This window comes from Staurois parvus, unplaced genomic scaffold, assembly GCF_062004578.1.
Source record: "Staurois parvus isolate SC_StPar_1 unplaced genomic scaffold, SC_StPar_1.0 ptg000818l, whole genome shotgun sequence".
Lineage (NCBI taxonomy): Eukaryota > Metazoa > Chordata > Amphibia > Anura > Ranidae > Staurois > Staurois parvus.
Genome location: NW_028318614.1, coordinates 8,757,338 through 8,777,029, shown reverse-complemented (window position 1 = coordinate 8,777,029; position 19,692 = coordinate 8,757,338). Strand labels below are relative to the sequence as shown.

The window sequence follows — 19,692 nt, the reverse complement described above, 5'->3', positions numbered from 1 at the left end:
AACACACCTCCTGTATTAGTGTCCCCACTCTGGATGAAGGAGCACAGGAGGCACCTTTTGAACAGCAGCATTGTCAGTCTAGGGGGAAGGGAGTGTTAGATGTACTAACAGATTTAATTACACTAACAAATTGAAGCCAAACTCCAGCTCACACTTTAAAAGTAGTTACAGCAGACAGTTGTTTTCCTTTTGGGATAAAGGTTTTACATAAATAAACCTGATAATTGTAAGCACCTCAGTGTTGAATGGTCTGCCTCATCCTGGTAACTGATATGTTTGCAACAGAGCTTGTTGGGCCTCTTTCACACTATCGGTCCGATTGGGTCTGGCTGTCCGTTTTTTAGGTGGACCCGATTGACCCCTCCATTCTCCTCTACGGAGTGGCAGATGTAAACAAACGTGTCTGTTTACACCCGCCTACCTCCAATCTGATCCGAAACGCTAAAAACAAACAGAAGGGGATCCTTCCCCCTCTATGTGGGCAGATCAGATGGTAGTCTGGTATAAACAAACAGCTGGTTTCCATAGAGCAGGGCAGGCTGTGTCCATGTGCACTCTGCATAAGTGGAGTGGACACAGACCTGTCATCTACCTGCTCCTCTCTGCTCTGATGGGGATCAATGGCTAAGCAATGGCTAAGCAAGAAAATTTCGTTCAGTGTGAAAGGAGCCTTATTTTGGAAAACAGACTTACTGGGCTTACAGATCACAAGATGAAAATCGAAGAAATCCTAAAAAAAGGCAATTAATGCAGCCATCACATCTATCGAATTGATAAGCTGCAATATAATAAATGTTTGATTCTGGGTTTAAAACCGCTTTAATGCAACACAAAATGGGCCCTAATACAAAATCTAATTTTTTTTTGTGTATTGAAGTGTTATGACGGCTTACTGTACTGTACATATAAATGTATAAATTAAATAAACACAACGTATGAGCTATGGTACTAACCTTTTGATTAAACATTTTTAAAGAGTGTTGTTGTTTTTTTTATCTTGTATCTGTGATGATCTGTAAGTGTGTTTGCTATGCTGTTCATTGTATAGTTCAGTGTTACAACTGTTGTACTATGTTGTGTTTTTTTTTTTGTATTTTTAAATCATTAACTAAGTAGATATATTTGATATATCTATAGCTTGATCTCTCTTGTGTGTGTATGTGTATAATATATATATATATATATTTATTTTTTCAGAGCTAAAGCATGTGTACTGGTGATTGTATCTACTGTTCTGCACTTAGAAGGTGCCCTCTAGTGGTCAATCTGACATTCTGTACTTAGAAAACACTCTTTAGTTTTATAGTACTGTCTAGGCAAAAACCACATTTTACCTGTTTAGCACTCCCCTTCTGGTATTCTGTGTGCAGCTGATATTTCTGTGTGTTTATAGAGGTGTAACTGTGCAGTGTCAAAAGGGTAAGTCAATATGCTTTTCACCCCCATAGTATATTTATATCGCTGTGTGCTAGTATAGGTCATACTATGCGTAGTCTTGCACAACTGGATATGTATAGATTTAATTTCATGAGCTAGTTTTGCAGTGTGTATGCAGTTAGCTCAGAGCTTTTGACTTAATGTGAATTAGGCCAGCTTCTCACCAAAGCATTACAGTAATACATGCGGTAGCACACCATGTGTTGTATAGTCTATTGCGATTCATTCACTCATTTTTAATGGCACCCTAATGAACTTAAGGAACATACTTCCATCCCACCTGCGTTGCAGCACACTGCAACCCATGGTAGTGCACTCCCATGCATTGTGACAGCCCCATAGCCTCATTATTGGCTAAGATGCAGGTTGCCAAGATGTATAGCATCATTGGTACATGTGGGGCACCTGCACCATAAGATCCGATGATGTTGTTTAGCCAGGCTGAACACAGGGCTAAACATTCACTGACGACAGAGTGGCCAGTATGGTTATGAGACCTAGTACCATCTTGATTCCAGAATCAGTTTTTTTCAGTAGATAATGAAAAAAACTCCTGCGCTCAATGGAACACCTATTAATAAGCAGCACACACTCGCCTCAACCACAAGGAAAGAACATAAAAATACAAAAAATAGTGCAGCGCTAACAACCTATACTAAAATACAAATGAGATAAATGGAAATATCACATATAGAATGCACAATAAATATTCAGTGTTAGGTGCTCATAAAATGAATACTATGTGCAGCAGTCCATAAATGCCAATGATGGTGAAAAATCACAGCAAAACTCCGTGAGGTGATCACAGTGCCATTCAGTGTGTGGTCAATCCACAGATGGCCAAGATGGCCCCTCACCTCCTTGATGCGACCCACTGGGCCAAACAGCTATGTAGGTGACCTTATACACCCAATAAGGTATCATCAAAAGATGGAACGTATGGATAGATCCCTCCAATATCTTCTCCTATCTCCTAACACTGAATATTTATTGTGCATTCTATATGTGATATTTCCATTTATCTCATGTGTATTTTAGCATAGGTTGTTAGCGCTGCACTATTTTTTGTATTTTTACGTTTTTTTCAGTACATTTCAAGGATTTAGCAAACCTGATTGCAGATTCTAACCTGCTTCTGCTCCGAAGATATCAAGACAGGCCACTCCACTAACTTTTTCATATTCACTGTAGGAGGATCCGTGTGCTATAGTCACCCGATTAGTCCTTGTTTTGTAAAAAATTAAACATTGCATTTCCAACACTGTTGATCAATCCATCACTAAAGATGAAAGGCTTACCTGACTGTACTTTTTTGGCATTTTATTTAACATCAGCTAAGAGGAAATCATGGATATAAACTAGCCGTACAGTTTACAATCTGAATTCAGTTATATCAAATCAGGCTGGCCCTAGAACTACTTAGTTGATGGTTGATCTAAAGGGGGTCGTACAATCAGATTTTATAGTGTATCGTCAGCCTAAGAAGCATCTTTAAGGCATAGTTTGCATGTTGAGGCACACCAACAGACTTCAAGTGATTGTAACCTACAATTTTTACTTTTTAAAAAATAACAGACATGTCATATTTACCTGCTCTTCTGGGGTTCGACACCTGGCTGCCATGTGCCACCATGAGAAGCCACTTATTATGGGGGCATTCATGCAGGCTTGATCCCATGCAGCGTTCTGTATGTCCATTGACACTCAGAGTGTGGCTTAGCTAAGCCCTCCCTCCCCGTTCTCTCCTCCCTGCCTGTGATTGACAGCAGCAGGAGCCAAGGGCTCCAGCTGCTGTCTCGGAGCCAATGAGGAGTGGAAGAGATGCTGCTCTCGTACACAGAGCTGAATTGAGATCAGGCTCAGGTAAGTAGAAGGATGATGGTCGGGGATGTTGGAGGGAGAGCTGAACACTGAAGGCTTTTTACCTTAACGCATATAATGTATTAAGGTAAAAACCATTCCAGCTATACAACCACTTTCATATTCTGTCATCTTAAAGAACGGTTTGATACTTATACATATATGAGAAATAAAAGCAAACCTTCAGGTAAATAAATCTATAAAACTTAATCAAAAACAAGTGTATCAGATCAATAGTGAAATACACAATATCGCGCTGGATGCAAAAATGAAATAAAATACCAATCTCATAACATCCCTTGCTGCCATTATGTAAAATAATTCAAATACAAACTAATACCCACAGTGATGGTGTAAAAGTGGCGCACACACTTAACAGTGATAAGCTAATAATAATATCTAATAACATATATTCCAAAAAATTATATCAACCAATAAAATTTCAAAAAAAGTCAATAATATTTCTCACGTACTAAAGACTTTTTTTGAAATTTTATTGGTTGATTTAATTTTTTGTAATATATGTTATTTGATATTATTATTAGCTTATCACTGTTAAGTGTGTGTGCCACCTTTACACCATCACTGTGGGTTTTAGTTTGTAAGTCTATAAAACTGCCCCCCATGTGCCATAGTATACACTACCAGAAGCCTGCATGTCAGTTCTACTTTTCTATAGAATGCCCTAAAAATCACTCAGGCCAGGCATGCGGTTATGCAGAAAGCGACAATCTCCTATGTTTGTGGAGCGTCTGGTCTATTCCCCCTGCATCTCACTATTAGCCAGTCATGGTTATAGATGGACTCATAAATCAATAGTGGGATGTGAGAGTGCTCACAACTACAGGAGCTGGTCACTATTTGCAAAACAGTGCTCTCTGTGTTTTGATGCTTGTGGGGTTTTCTGCAGGAATGTAGAGTCAGAATGACAGTATCTGGAGGTGCCTGTTGTAGCTTTTAGTGAATTTATAGCTTTATTTGTATCCACATGTACATTTTAAGAGCAATCTGACGTGCTACCACTGTGGCAAATGTGGTTTGAAGTATATCTAGGGGGTGATGCTGTGCTCTCTACAGAATAGCTTTCATTATGATATAGGTATTAATGTATATATATATTTAACGTGTGACTTTTTTATTTTACTGTTTGTTTACAGCTGTTTTCCAGATATCCCTCCCTCTTCCAGCTATGCAAACCCAGGTCAACCCTGTACTTCTGCTGCAGCCCACTTGCCTGCTGTCATCGCCAATGTTGGCCATGCCGGAACATCCAGCTCAGGTGGTGTCCTTCATATGGGACAGCAAATGCCAGTACGGCCTGGTATGGGGGGCACATGTGCAGGCCCACCTTTCCAATCACATGCTAATTGCAGTAACAGCAATACCATGCTCAGTCCCAAAGGATACCCCGGCCCTGCCATGTGCATGAGTGGACCAGGTCTTCCCATCAAAGCAGAACCCAAAACCAGCTATGCAGCCGGGTAAGTTAGAGTAGTAGTTGATAAGAAGGATTTTGGGAAAGAGCTGGAGCTTGGGGAATGGTGGGTCTGGCATCCAATGCTGTCACATATCACCTGTGGTGGAGGAGAGAGTCCTCAAGTTCTGTGTAACATGAAAGTTGAAAGTCACAACTTATACAGAGCTTCCTTGCAGAGTCCAAACAGACCTGGGAGGATGGAGGTTAAGGCTACTTTTACATTGATCCGCCGCAAAAACAAAGCAAAAATGCATAGGCGTTTTTACCACGCTTTCTGAGCTTTTTTTAAAGGACACATGACTGCACCAAAAATGCTTCTCAGAGGCGTTTTTGAGGTGCTTTTCAGATTTTTCCATTGATTTCAAAAGGGAAGAGGCGTTTTTTTGGGGCTTTTTTATAACTCACTAAACATGCCCCAAATATGCTGCAAGCAGGAGTTTTTACACCACACCGCCAGCGCAACACCTCAGTGTGAAAGCATACATAGATATACATTCACATACATAGGGAAGCAGTTTTCTTGAGCTTTTCAGGCGCTTTTTTTTAACTCAAAAGCGCTTGAAAAACTCCTCAGTGTGAAAGCAGCCTAAAGCTGAACTCCAGGTATGCTCTGTATTGCATAGTTACATTGGTCCAGCTTGGCACAGTGTAAGTATGCATATCACATCCCTGCTGGGGAAACTGGAAATTGATGTAGTGATCGGCACTACTACAGTGGTATCTGCAATCTTCCTCTACACACTGACCACAGGGTGTTGCTCATCGCCATTCATGGAACACCTTTTCAATGAATACAAGGCATTTTATGATTAGTCAAGGTGAAGATCATGACGTCACTGTTCCTCTTCCCCACCTCAGACATTCAAAGATAGGGTCAGATTTTATGGTAAGGTGGCATGGCTGATTTATCCCATATTATTTGATTATTTTAACTTTCTATGTGTTTGGAGGATTGATCAGATGGGAGCATTGTAGTGATAGTGGGGCATGGCCAGCACAATGCTACCAGGAGGTGTTTCTGGTTAAAGCCGGGATTTCCAGCGATGGACTGGAGATGAGTGCACCTAAAACTAGCAGAATTTTGTTCTACATTTTTCACTGTAGGAATGTTGTAAAAAAATTGGTAATTTTTTAAAAATCCTTACTGGGGTCAAATCAATGTTTGTTCTTGACTGCAGTGATTAGAAAATTTGAAGGAGCAGGATAGAGAATTTCTCGAATGTTCGAAATTTCTACTAGTGAATGTGGTTTTAGTTCAGTAATGTCCATTCATTCCAAAGTCAAGTGTTAAAAGCAAACAAAATCTTGAACTACTTTCAAAGGACATTCAAATGTACTGAGAATTTGCATACATATTTTCTAAGAATGTTTGTACAAATGTTTGTTCAGAATTCTACTAGTGGATGCCTAACTTAACCAGTTCCCGCTGGCCGTATACAGATATGTGGCCTACCAGGGGCGGACTGACAACTCATGGGGCCCCCGGGCAATAGGGGATCATGGGGCCCCTGTGTCCTTGCCCAAACTCAAAAAAGCCTATGAGAAAGGTACCAGGGGCATCTCATGAGGCCCCCTAACGACCCCGGGCCCTCGGGCAGTGCCCGAGTTTCCAAATGGTCAGTCCGCCCCTGTGGTCTATTGTACTGAGAGCACGCTCCCTGCACACTCCCAGGACAGTAACTGGCGGGTACGGGAAAACCCCCAATGCATACATGCAATTGGGAGCTTTCCTATCATGTGACTGCCTATCACTGGAATGCCCTCCTCCACCTCCCAGCTCTTAAAGGGCTGGGAGGTGGCGGGTAGGGGTTAAAGGTGTGTGCAGGCACTAATTGCTGTCTGTCATATAGTGCTGGTGGCTGTCTGTACTGTTCGTACTGCGTTTATGTGACCAGCATTATAACAGACTGTTCATGACTGGCTGTTATAGTAAATCCAACTTCAGGTAAAGAACCTCTTTTGAGTGTTTACTATTGTTTGTGTCCCCACTCGGGAGTTTTCAGTTAACTTCCTGTCCTGGTGATGTGTCACCAAGACAGGAATTGAGGGAAATATCCCTTATGGGCACAAATACCATTTAAATCTTGATTTCAAGGAATAGCTAGCACACCAACCATGAACCTCAAAAACGTATTAAGGTCAAATACAAAAAAGCCCACCATACTGCGAGGGTTAAATGCTCATTTAGGTCTAGGGCAGGGGTCTCCAAACTTTCTAGACAAAGGGCCAGTTTACTGTCCTTCAGACTTTAGGAGGGCCGGACTGTGACATTTTGAGAGTAGAAAAGGTCCATATGCCAATTGAGCAAAAACAATGCCCCATCTTTGGTGTTAGTGGGAGGAATTGTGCCAACTTGTTGGTGTCAGTGAGAGGAATTGTGCTCCATCAGCAGTGTCATTGGCCCCATTGTTGGTGTCATTGAGAGAAATTGTGACCCATCGTTGGCAACATTGGGAGGAACTGTGCCCCATCATTGGTGTCATATGGGGGAATAGCGTCCCATCATTTGTGCCAGTAGGGGGAATTATGCTCCATCAATGGTGTCAGTGGGCCCCATCATCGGTGTCATTGGGAGAAATTGTGCCCCATCATTGGTGTCATTGGGAGGAATTGTGCCCAATCATTGGTGTCAGTGGGGGGAATTATGCCCCATTGTTGGTATTAGTGGATGAAATAGTGCCCCAAGGGCCAGATAAAAGCAAGCAAAGGGCCACATCTGTCCCTCAGGCCGCAATTTTGAGACCACTGGTCTAGGGTATCAAAAAAAGCAGTTTTACTTGCCCTGGGTAGCCAGACCCCTCCTGTTCTATCTTACACTCCAGCAGTGGACTGTCTCTCGGATCTATTGCGTCCATTGCAGGGCTATGAGTGGTCATACAGCCTGGAGGAAGCCTGCAGAAATGGAGGATCAGGTAAGAAAAAGTTATTTTTCTAGTACCCTAGACATAAGCGAGTATTAAATCCTTGCAGTGTGGAGGCAGCCCCAATGCAAAGGGAGCATTGATTGTCTCCCCTGGAAATGAGCTTTAGGTTTATGCATCATGTAATATAAAAAAGGTTACCCATGGCAGCCGCCAAATGTGAAGTTCCTGCAGGAAATAAATGAGGGAAATAAGATGAATGAACTTCATCGCTGCATTGGTCCCCTCCCCCCATCCCTCTTCTGCACCCCTATCTTCAAAAATCTGGTGCATGTGCAGATGCACTGCATGGCTCTGCCAGGTATTTGGGAATCTGTGCTCATGCTGGAAATTTCTGCACATGCACACAAATGTTACCATTTTCTTGCATATGGACACTGTAGCCTCCACAACATTTGTATGCATGCACAGAATTGCTTTGCTCAGACACAGACATTCCATGGGCGGTGGTGAGTCTGTGCATACGATGAATCTTGCAATGTCCATTCTTCCTTGGTAACATACGAGACAACGGTGCATAGCCTAGGCCAGAATGCAGGAAGTGTTGTCTTGCAGCACAAAAAGGTACTAAACTATGCAATCAATACTACTTTTTTGTAAGAGGACAAAAAGAGAAAAGGTTGCTGGAATGGCCTAGGTTAAGTCCTGCTTTAAATATAAATCAGAATATTTGTAACATTCTGCAAACATTGGAGGAAAATCTTAGAAAGGTGAATTTGTACTCAAAGTAGAACAGAAGGCCAAACTGTTTTTTATTTTTTTTTTTATTGTGGAATGAGTAATGCCCTGTTCACACCTGGGCGTTTTAGGTTTGGTATGTTTAAAAAAAAAATCCCGCTTGTTGCATCTGTGATATGTTTTCTTCAAAATGTACATTATACAGATTTCAATGGTAACATATCTAAAAACCACTAAAAACGCATGATGTGAACCGAGCAGTTTTTTTGTCCCATTGGAGATATTTCCCTTCACTTCCTGTTCCATAGTCAAACCAGGAAGCAAGAGAAAATCCCTGATGGTCACCAGGATCACCAAATCTAGTGTCCCCATTGGAAGATTTCCCCTCTTCTCCTGTTTTGATGAGAACCAAAAATTTGGACTTTCTTTTACTTTCTCTCTTGAACAGGGCTTAGGCTTGATGCACACGGCCATAATAAAATTATTCTGGCATAATTATTGTTGGCAGAAAGATCCTTCATAAAAAAAAAGCAAGCATGGTCCTTAAAGTGCATGTGTTTATTCGCACACAGATGCATAAACATGTACATGCATTTATACGGGTAACGGCCATAACAATTTTATTGATCATTTATGCAAGATTTTTCTGGAATAAAAATGGCTGCATCAATGATCAGTAAATAACTGCTTTTAGATCCAAATTTAAATGTGAAATAGTGTCCTCGTTTTTTTTTTATGCCAATAAGCATGTAAATCACATGTCCTCAAATTTTTGTTTATGGATCTGAACACACCACATGCCTAGGCACCTGTGTGAATGTTTCCATTGAAAACAATGCAACTTCATTCTGATCCATAACCAAAAAATGCTTTTAAATGTGTTTTTACAGCTATATTAATTTCTACCCCAAGCTAAGGTTTGAATTATGTATATAAATACATACGTGCATTTTCATGTGTGTACATGTACATTACTGATCCCAGATGTAGATTGTTGCTTTTGCGGATCTGAATGGAGCACAGTTTTACTGATCTTTACGAAACGTGTTCATGGGCCCAAATAGGAAGAGAATCTGCCTAAAGGGACAGAGGCAGCAGTAAAAACCTGACAGATGCGCTAATCCCTCTGCACTCTATCCAAAGCTAAAAAATAGTTTTGCCTTTGGTTCTGCTTTAAAAGAGCAGGTGTATTCTGTAACATGTAAGGAAACCCAATCTAAAATACTATATACAGCTGGTGTTTTGTTACATAGCTTTATAGACTTTAGTAAGTAAGAATGTATGAACAATTCTTGAAGTCACAGTGTGCAGAAATAAATTGTTCTTCTTCCTCCTCCTCCTCAGCACTTTACCTGACTCTCCCCCGGACTCTGGATCAGAGGCGTACTCCCCCCAGCAGCTCAATGGTAAGTGCCTGTTAGGTATTCTCTCCCCCCCCCCCTTTAGCAGACGTGGTTTTATCCAGTTGGTGTTATCGGTCAGGGAAGAGAGAAGGTAAGAAATTCATGAGAGATAACCAGTGAGTAAATACACCAGCTCTCCAGTTATGTGTAGAATTGCTAGAGCAGTGATTGCATGAGGCACAAGGAGACCCAGAGGAGATCCAGAGAATGAGAGCATGGAGAACAACTTCCAAGGCATGCACAGGAAGAAACAATGGATGAAGAATAGGAGAGAAACATTACAATTCAGAATGTTGAGGAATGTATGGAACAGGAGTACCATGCATAGAGACAGAATTGTAGAATCCGGGGTCCAGGAGGATTGATTACAGAGAACTAAAGGTAAGGAGGTTCCCAAAGTCTTTGGGGGCCAGAAGAAGAAAGAATGGTACTGGACCCTGATCTGATTTTATGGAGTGGGGGCCAGAAGAAGCAAGAATGATACTGGACCCTGATCTGATTTTATGGAGTGGGGGCCAGAAGAAGCAAGAATGATACTGCACCCTGATCTGATTTTATGGAGTGGGGGCCAGAAGAAGCAAGAATGATACTGCACCCTGATCTGATTTTATGGAGTGGGGGCCAGAAGAAGCAAGAATGATACTGCACCCTGATCTGATTTCATGGAGTGGTGTAGACACAAGAAAGTGGTCATCAACAACAAATTGGGGGTGGTGGTGGTATTGGTGGTGGGGTCAGCTTATTTTCTGATGGGGTTTGCAGAGCCATCCTGTGTTTACGTCCTTTTCAGATCAGAGGGAAGTAAGGTCATAACTTGTGTTTGTATGTTCTCTTTATTTATAAAAGGCTGGCCATACTGTGGGTTTGACAGGTGGGAGCGTCCCTATGTGGCAGGTTACAGGACAGGTGTACACAATGACAGGTGAGACTGTTTAGGGTGGAGTATACAGAACCGTAGAATGTGTCCAGTATATTAGAGCTATGATCTTTGTTTATCACAGCTAAGAAATGTCTGGAATTCTTTAGCTGCCCTCCCTAAATTTATCAAGAGAGGTGTCTCTGGCCCCACACACATTCCGTCTTTGGAATAGAATCTCAGCACTAGTGCAGAGTTGTAGCCTACTCTGTGTATTTTCTGTTTTATATAGATGTTGTTCTTGTTTTATAGTTTACATGTTTTTAAAAGTTTCATATATTAGGAAGGCTAAAGTGATTCAGTAAGCATATTACTATTCATATTATAAACATTAGAATACTCGTTTAAAAATAGTTTTATTATGAAACTGCTTTGTATGTGGTGTGAGTGATCTAGTACTGATATTTTATCATTTTATTGGCTGTATTTACCTAGGGGCATAGTAACCCATAATAACCAAACTCATTTTACTTTTCTTCGGTTTAGTGCAGTCATTGCAATGAAAGGTGTCTGTAAAATGGTTGATGTGGGTTATTGTATTTTTCATATTTAACACGTATTTAATGACTTTTTTGTTTTGGATGGAGCAAGGAAGTTTTTTGTTTTTTTTTTGTATTGCTGTGTTGCCACTGGTTTCACCACCTCTGTGTTCTGTCCATTGTCTCAGGAACTTCAAGCGAGGAAAAATGCAAAAGTTTGAGTTGTCACCAGAACAAGTACAGAGCCCCATTCACACAGCTGGTTTGGGCCCTACACCACCAAGGATCAATGTAAATCTGTGGCGATCAGTTTTAGCCTCAGTTCACACTAGAACACAATGCAAGAAACCCAGGATCTGTGCATGTTTCCCACAACTCATTCCAATTGCACTGCCCTTGTGATCTACAGTGGGTGTCAAGGCAAAGTTAACAACACCCAAAACACAGGTCACAAACACAGTGCCTGTACTGGATCTCATAGTTATATAGTTACATAGATAGTCTGGCTGAAAAAAGACAAAAGTCCATCCAGTTTAACCATTAAAAAAAAAAAAGATAATCCTATACCCACAGTTGATCCAGAGGAAGGCAAAACAACCCAGAAAAGCATGATCCAATTTGCTCCTGCATAGGGAAAAAATTCCTTCCTAATCCCCCGAGAGGCAATCGAATATTCCCTGGATCAACTATGGTACACAACTACCATGCAATCTGGCTGCAGTACTTTGGTACTATGCATTGAGAACTGAGCCTATTCAAAATTAAAGGGCTCAAATAGCACCACACTGAATCACATGTGAATCACACAGGAATGCGGTGCACATTCCTTAGTGATTCATAGTGTGGACCTAGATTTACAGGCACCCTGGCTGTTTGCATGGCATTGCCCGGAGGTTCCGTTACATGCACAGACAGTTCACATCCAGGTCACTTATAATATTCCTGCCGCATACATTACTCAAAATGTCAAGGAGTAAGTGGGTAGAGTAGCAACTACCAGCTGGAAACTGGTGTCATCACAAGATGAAGAATATATATCTTCAAAATACCATCCCAACGTTTATTAGTCCTGGTTCACACTGATGTGGATTAGATGTGATTCGAAAGGCTTAGATTCGTGATGTCACAAGCCTGATGAAGGGGCCTGCGAGGCCTCAGAATGTTGCACCTTTGACAGTGCGATGTGATCACTTTAATAAACATTTGGAAGAAGAGCCATGATGAAATATGCTTCAGTTCTCATCCAGGGTCGCTCATCTGTCCCTAAATGCATGTTACTGTTCGATGTATACTTATATGCACACAGTTGAGGACAGCCACGGTGCCTGTCCACCCTACATTGATATGTACAGGCTGCTGGCTGTGGCTGATTGCAGACACCTGTGATCTGATTCTTGGTGGCATAAAACCCAAATTGACTGTGTGAATGGGAAAGCTTCCCCTAAATAGTGACAACTGTCCAAGAAGGGATTTTCTTCATTTGGAGGTATTTCCTCTTGCTTCTTCCATCTACAAGACAGGAAGTGAAGGGAAATCTCCCTGATGGGACACATATGGCAAATCAAATCTGGCAGGGATTTAACAATTTCCTTGCTTAAAAAAAAGTTTTGGCTTTAGATATACTTTAAAGTATTAAACAAGCCAGGTTGATGACCTTGTTTGGCAGGTTTTCTTTCTCCCGTAAAGAGCTGTGGACAGTGCCCATCACACCATTTACTTCGTCTCATAATCTGTTGATTTCTGTAGGGTTATGAAAGCAGCAAGGTCAGCTTGACTTTTCACTAAATCGGGCAGTGTGACACAAGTATTGTTTGCTGTACTTAGCTATATGTAAGAATTAAAACATGAAATTAAACTTTTTAAGATTTCATCACATAATTTCTCTAGGCTGACACTACATTAAAGTAGAACTGAAGGCCGTCTGTGTCCCATTGGGGAGATTTCCCTTTACTTCCTATCCCATAGCCAAATGAGAGGAAAACCCTTCAAATTAAGGGAGGTTGTCACAAGCACTAGTTGAGAAAAACACAAAAAAAGGGTATTTAAGGGTGACCCACTAATATATGTATGTAGAAAAATCAACTCTACAAACATGATTCTATTAAAAAAATTTTGCAAATTATTATTTTTCTTTTTTTTAATTGAACATACATTAAAAACACAGTTCATCTAATAAAAATAAAAAACTGATCACAGTATAGAGTTACACTTGTTGTTTATGATGATTACGTGTTTCACAGTAACAACCGCTTGTTCAGATTGTTAAACTCAACTGCGACAGATAATCATAACATCTCTACAAATAGAAAACATACATATAAAATACATATACATACATAGGTAATATAATACACATTAAACAATCAATATATTAGCTGGCCAGAACTAGTTTCTTAATTGGAAATTTCCCCTCCATTCTTGTTCTGGTGGCCACTCAAAATTTGGGATTTTCTTTCACTTTCACTCTCGGTAATATCGGTCACCAGGACAAATAGAGAGTGTAAACATCCCTAACTGGGACACAGATAGCAACTTACCCTAACAGGAGACTCTATCCAAACTCAAAAAAAAAAGTTTTGCCTTTTTTAATGCCAGGAGATAAACAGTAGGAAGCTGCCCTTGGCCATCTGCCACCGGATTGGGTGAATGGCAGTCCGATCAGGAAATGGTTGCACATACACTATATTGCCAAAAGTATTGGGACTCCTACCTTTGCATGCACATGAACTTTAATGGCATCCCAGTCTTAGTCCGTACAGTTCAATATTGAGTTGGCCCACCCTTTGCAGCTATAACCGCTTCATCTCTTCTGGGAAGGCTGTCCATAAGGTGTAGGAGGGTGTCTATGGGAATGTTTGACCATTCTTCCAGAAGTGCATTTGTGAGGTCAGGCCCTGATGTCGGATGAGAAGGCCTGGCTTGCAGTCTCCTTTCTAATTCTTCCCAAAGATGTTCTATCGGCTTGAGGTCAGGAAGGGGCCATCCCCAAACTGTTCCCACAAAATTGGGAGCATGAAATTGTCCAAAATGTCTTGGTATGCTGACGCCTTAAGAGTTCCCTTCACTGGAACTAAGGGGCTAAGTCCAACCCCTGAAAAACAACCCCACACCATAATCCCCCCTCCATCAAACTTTACACTTGGCACAATGCAGTCAGGCAAGTACTGTTCTCCTGGCAACCACCAAACCCAGACATATCCATTGGATTGCCAGACAGAGAATAGTGATTCATCACCCCAAATAACATGTCTCCACTGCTCTTGAGTACAGTGGTGGCGTGCTTTACACCACTGCATCCGACGCTTTGCATTGCACTTGATGATGTAAGGCTTGGATGCAGTAGCTGTTGTGCTGTTCTGAAGGCCACACAAAGTTTGGAGGTCTTTAGCTATTAACAGACAGTTGGCGCACTGTGTGCATCAGCATGTGCTGACCCCGCTCTGTCATTTTACATGGCCTACTACTTCGTGGCTGAGTTGCTATTGTTCCCAGTTGCTTCCACTTTGTTATAACACCACTAACAGTTGACCGCGGAATATTTAATAGCAAGGAAATGTCACCGATGGACTTATTGCACAGGTGGCAACCTATCCCGGTACCACGCTTGAATTGAGCTCCCGGGAGCGACCCATTCTTTCACAAATGTTTGTAGAAGCAGCCTGCATGACTAAGTGTTTATTTTATACACCTGTGGCCATGGAGGTGATTGGAACACCTGAATCCAATGATTTGGAGGGCTGGCCCAATACGTTTGGCAATGTACTGTGATGATGGCCGTTGTTCCCTGACCAGCTGATCTATGGAAAACGTTGATCATCTAAAATGCTAATTTGATTTCAAGTTTGCTCTTATTCCCCAAAGATACAGTTGACATCATGGCTTGTCTGCTGAGTGCAATAACATGCACACTCAGCCAACATGATCATACATGTTTATGCCTCAACCTACTAGCTCTCATGTCATGTCTATGGCTAGCATTGTTGTGATAGGTTCTTCTACATGGAAATCATCCCCAGGAGGAGATCTCTCATTAAAATGGATGAAAAATAAGCCTGTCTGTCCCAGATTGCTTAGAGCAGGGGTGTCCAAACTTTTTTCAAAGAGGGCCAGATTGGATGAAGTGAACATGGTGGAGGGCCGAACATTTTTCCGAACATTCTTTGAACCATTACAATTAAATGCAAATAAATTATTTTATGCCAAGTTAATTGCAAACGACATACTTTTCATTTCATAACATTAAGATCAACTGACAGCTGAGTTTTCACAATGTATTGAAAATAAATTTAAAAAAAACTTACCTGCACTAATGTGAAGGGTGAAAAAGGTAGCTGGAGCTGAAGTCTCTGCTCGGCAGCCGGGAGGGGAAGAGAAACACACTTCACGCTGGAAGCCCGGCCCTGGCGTCACCGCCCTCTGTCGCTCCCAGCGCGGCGCAGTCACGCATGCGCACTGCTCTCAAGCAGAAGACTGTCTGCCACAGAAGGGAGGGCCGTGCGACAGCCGCATTTACACAGACCAGGGAGAACGCGCCGCAGTCAGGCATGCGCACTGCCCTCTGCTCTCAAGCAGAAGACTGTCTGCCACAGAAGGGAGGGCCGTGCGACAGCCGCATTTACACAGACCAGGGAGAACGCGCCACAGTCAGGCATGCGCACTGCCCTCTGCTTTCAAGCAGAAAACTGTCTGCCATAGAAGGGAGGGCCGTGGGAGGGCCACATTACACAGAGCAGGGAGGGCTGTTGGAGGGCCATATTAAACCGACCCCCGGGCCGTAAATGACCCGCGGGCCGGACTTTGGACATGCCTGGCTTAGAGTGACCATTGTTAGCATACAACAGCTTTCATCCCTATAAAATGGCACAGGTAGATTTGTGTGGGTTTGCCGTTAATTTGGCGTTCCTCCAAGCTGAATATTTATGCAATGTGCAGCTCAGTAGCAGTTCTCTTCTCACCTATTAGCCAGCTCTGTAAATTTTATACTATAAATCTCTATGCTTGATTGTTTATTGACACTTCTTGTGTTATACACAAATTGCACTTCACCGACACTACATGGAGAATCGCCTCAGAGTTACATTTGTTTTGTAGCTCCGCCAAAGCGCTTTGTGCAAACCTGTTGTGTCAAATACAGCTTGCAGTCATTTATGTGGAAAATAATGTTTTTTTTAATTTCAGCTTCATTATTTATTACAGGTACTTATATACAGTAGCACCTTCAATTTTCACAGTGCTTTACATAGAGTATATATTGTACATTCACATCAGTCCCTGTCCTCAAGGGGAGTACAATCGAAGGTCCCTAACTCACATGCATACATACAAACACTAGGGCCAATTTAGACAGGAGCCAATTAACCGGTTCCGCGCCGCCCTACAGCAGATATACTGCTACAAGGTGGCATGGGTGCGCAAAATCACATATATATAGGCAGTTCCGGGTAGGGGCAGTTCCTACACATGCCGCCATTGACTGTCAATTACTCGGTCGGTGATTACTCGCTAGCACCCGGTGATCGCTGAGTATCTCTGACGAGGGAGTGTATAAACAACACAGATCTCTCCCCTGTCAGCTCCTGCACACTGCTTTGTATGGCTGTGCATAACAGAACCATACAAAGCAGTGTGCTTACAGTGAAGCACACACACAGCCAACATAGTGAAACAGCACACAGTTAACCCTTTGATCACCCCACATGTTAACCCCTTCCTGCCCAGTGCCATTAGTACAGTCTCAGTGCTTTTTATTAGCAATGACCACTGTATTGGTGTCACTGGGGATGTCAGTGACACCAAGTCAGTTCCCCCCAGTGTCAGAATGCCGGCTGCAGTCCCGCTATAAGTCGCTGATCGCAGTCATTACTAGTAAAAAAAAAAAAATTAAAAAAAAGTATCTCTACCTCCATTTGTAAATGCTATAACTTTCACAAAAACCAATTCATTTTCAAGTATAGGGATTTTTTTTAGCAAAGACATGTAGCAGAGTACATTTTGACATGTTAGATTTTTAAATTTTTACTAGTGGATATGTTTAATAGCAAAAAGTAAAAAATATTGTTATTTTCTCAAAATTGTCGGTCTTTTTTTGTTTATTGCGCAAAAAATAAAAAACGCACAGGCAATTAAATACCACAGAAAGAAAGATCTACTTGTAGGGAAAAGGACATAAATTTGATTTTGGTGCAGTGTTGCATGACCGTGCAAATGTCAGTTAAAGTACCAGAGCGCTGTAACGCAAAAACTGGCCTGGTCAGGAAGGGGGGTAAATCCTCTGGAGGGTAAGTGGTTAACCTACCATCATGTCTTTGGAGTGTGGGAGGAAGCCAACATCGGCACAGAGAGAATATGCAGACACCAGGCAGGTGGTGCCATGGTTAGGATTCGAAGCAATAACCATAGTGCTGCCAGGCAGAAGTGCTAACCACTTACCCACCTTGATTAGAATATCAACACCCAAGAGAAAAAACATTTGAATATATTGCAGGTTGCCAGTCATAAGACGTGGTGGCTGCATTTTTCCCCAATTTTACCTGTGATCCTGCTAGAAAGGCTCCTTTCACACAGACGGTCAGGGACTGGTGAATGTAGGCAGTTGATCCACGTTTTTACCACCCACTTACAAACAGACATGGTGCTACTTGCATGGTACACATTGTCACAGCTGCCATGCAATGCTGCACCACCTGTCAAACTCTCCCATGTAAGTGACTGGGGACCGCACCGGAACCACAAGCCAAACACTTGTGTCACAGTTGTGGTGCTGTGCTGCAAAATTCATTGATAAAAAAAAAAAAAAAAGACACAAGCTACATTTGAAGCCCACAGAAGATTTCCTGATGGGTTCACTTGTTATGGATTGTATGTAATATGGCTGTTGGTGGAGGATGTTCCTCCTCCCTTATGGTCTTTGTGCACTCTTGTTTTACCTGATGGTGCCAGTCATAGCCCCTGTGTGGGCGGACTAGGTGCTCCTTGTACTACTGTGCCTTTATGTAACAGCTAAGTAAATAAAAATTATTGGACAAAAAAAAAAAAAGATACACAAAAAAAAAAACAGGCATCAGGCGGTGACAGCGTTGCCTCCTGAACCTCTGCAAACCCCCTTTCACTTTCCTTTAAAAAGCGATATGCTGCAGATTGCTTTTTAAGGGGGTGGGGGTGGACACCACTACAAGTATGAAGGGAGCCTAACACATTTCCTGTCCCTTGGTGACAATGCTCACTTAGGCTGAATTCACATGTATTAATTCTCTGAAAAGTGATTCACAGTGGATAACCTTTCAGAGTGTGGTAAAGCAGGGACTATCAGGTCCTGCCACCTACTGAACTTTTTATTTTTTAATGAGACTAATGTACCGCAGCTGCAAGCCAAGGCTCATGATTAGGACCCTATTGATTTGAATGGGGCTTGACATGCCACTTTAAATTTGCTATGTGAACAGCTCCAACTGTATTGCAGGCTTTTAGTGGGCACTTGTTTTTACTGCCCCCTGACCACCTGTGTGAAAGAGGCCTTGCTATACTGCATCTATGGAGAAACCTTGTTGTCAGCCTAGAACAGGACCATCTCCCCGTCTCCTCTTCTCTAGAAAAGAAAAGGGCTTCTGCAGTCCTCACCGATAGCTGGGAACAATGTAACTGATAAAAGTGTAGCATGGGCAGAGAGCACAGGAGGTTAGCAGGTTCAATTAGTATTTTTTTGCACTTACAGAACAGATTTAACAAAATGCATTAACTGGTTTATTTATTGGACCAAAAGGAAGCAAGTAAAATAAATTCCTTGTTAGGGTTTTTTAAAAGAGAGATGCTCATATTTATCATTGTTTCTCATTGTGTGTCTTCTTCATTTACAGACCCTCATCTGCTTCGCACTATGACCCCAGAAAACATCTGTCACATTACCCCACCTTCCCGCCTGGAACACCCCCCACCGCCTCACCTACAAGGCCAGCCCCCTCCTCACCCCGCTCACCAGCAACACTATCCTAGCATGCAACGGGAACTCTACCTGAAAGTGGAGTCAATGATGCCACAATACCCTCCCCTTGGACCTGGACTGCCCCCTGCAGACCTTCACCATGCACAGCAGTCTCAGATGCTTCATCAGCTCCTGCAGCAGCAGCATAGCTCAGAGTAGGTATTCCCCAGGCAAAGACAGAGCATGTCATTCAATTCACATTCAAAAACGCACAGAAAGTAGGTTATATGGTTGTCAATTTTATAGTTCACATCATTGCTTGCAGTTCCACTGCGTTCCGATTGCAGAAAAACGTAGAACAGGCTGCATTTTTTCTGCACAGAACTGTACTGAAATGCACCAAAAATGCACTGGAATGCACATGTCCCTATTTAAATTGAAGAAAAAGAGAGGGGGGAAAATTAACTGGAATGCATAAAAAACGCACTGGAACACATAAAAAATGCACCAGAACGCGCTAAAAACACGTCAAAAGCGTGCATGCAAAAATGCATCCAGAAGGGAGTTTCTATAGTGTGAACCAGCCCTTAGGGCTAGTTCACA

The 19,692-nt window shown here is 42.1% G+C and overlaps 1 protein-coding gene across 4 annotated transcripts in view; it reads left to right on the top strand.

The window, feature by feature from the left end:
- Positions 1–19,692, top strand: part of MYRF (myelin regulatory factor) — a 215,972-nt gene that overhangs the window by 142,383 nt on the left and 53,897 nt on the right. For all 4 annotated transcript variants that reach the window (XM_089655038.1, XM_089655035.1, XM_089655037.1 and 1 more), the window contains exons 3-5: positions 4,455–4,778; positions 9,718–9,779; positions 19,025–19,304. In XM_089655038.1, the coding sequence (XP_089511164.1) occupies positions 4,455–4,778; positions 9,718–9,779; positions 19,025–19,304 (666 nt within the window). The remainder of the gene's footprint in view (positions 1–4,454; positions 4,779–9,717; positions 9,780–19,024; positions 19,305–19,692) is intronic.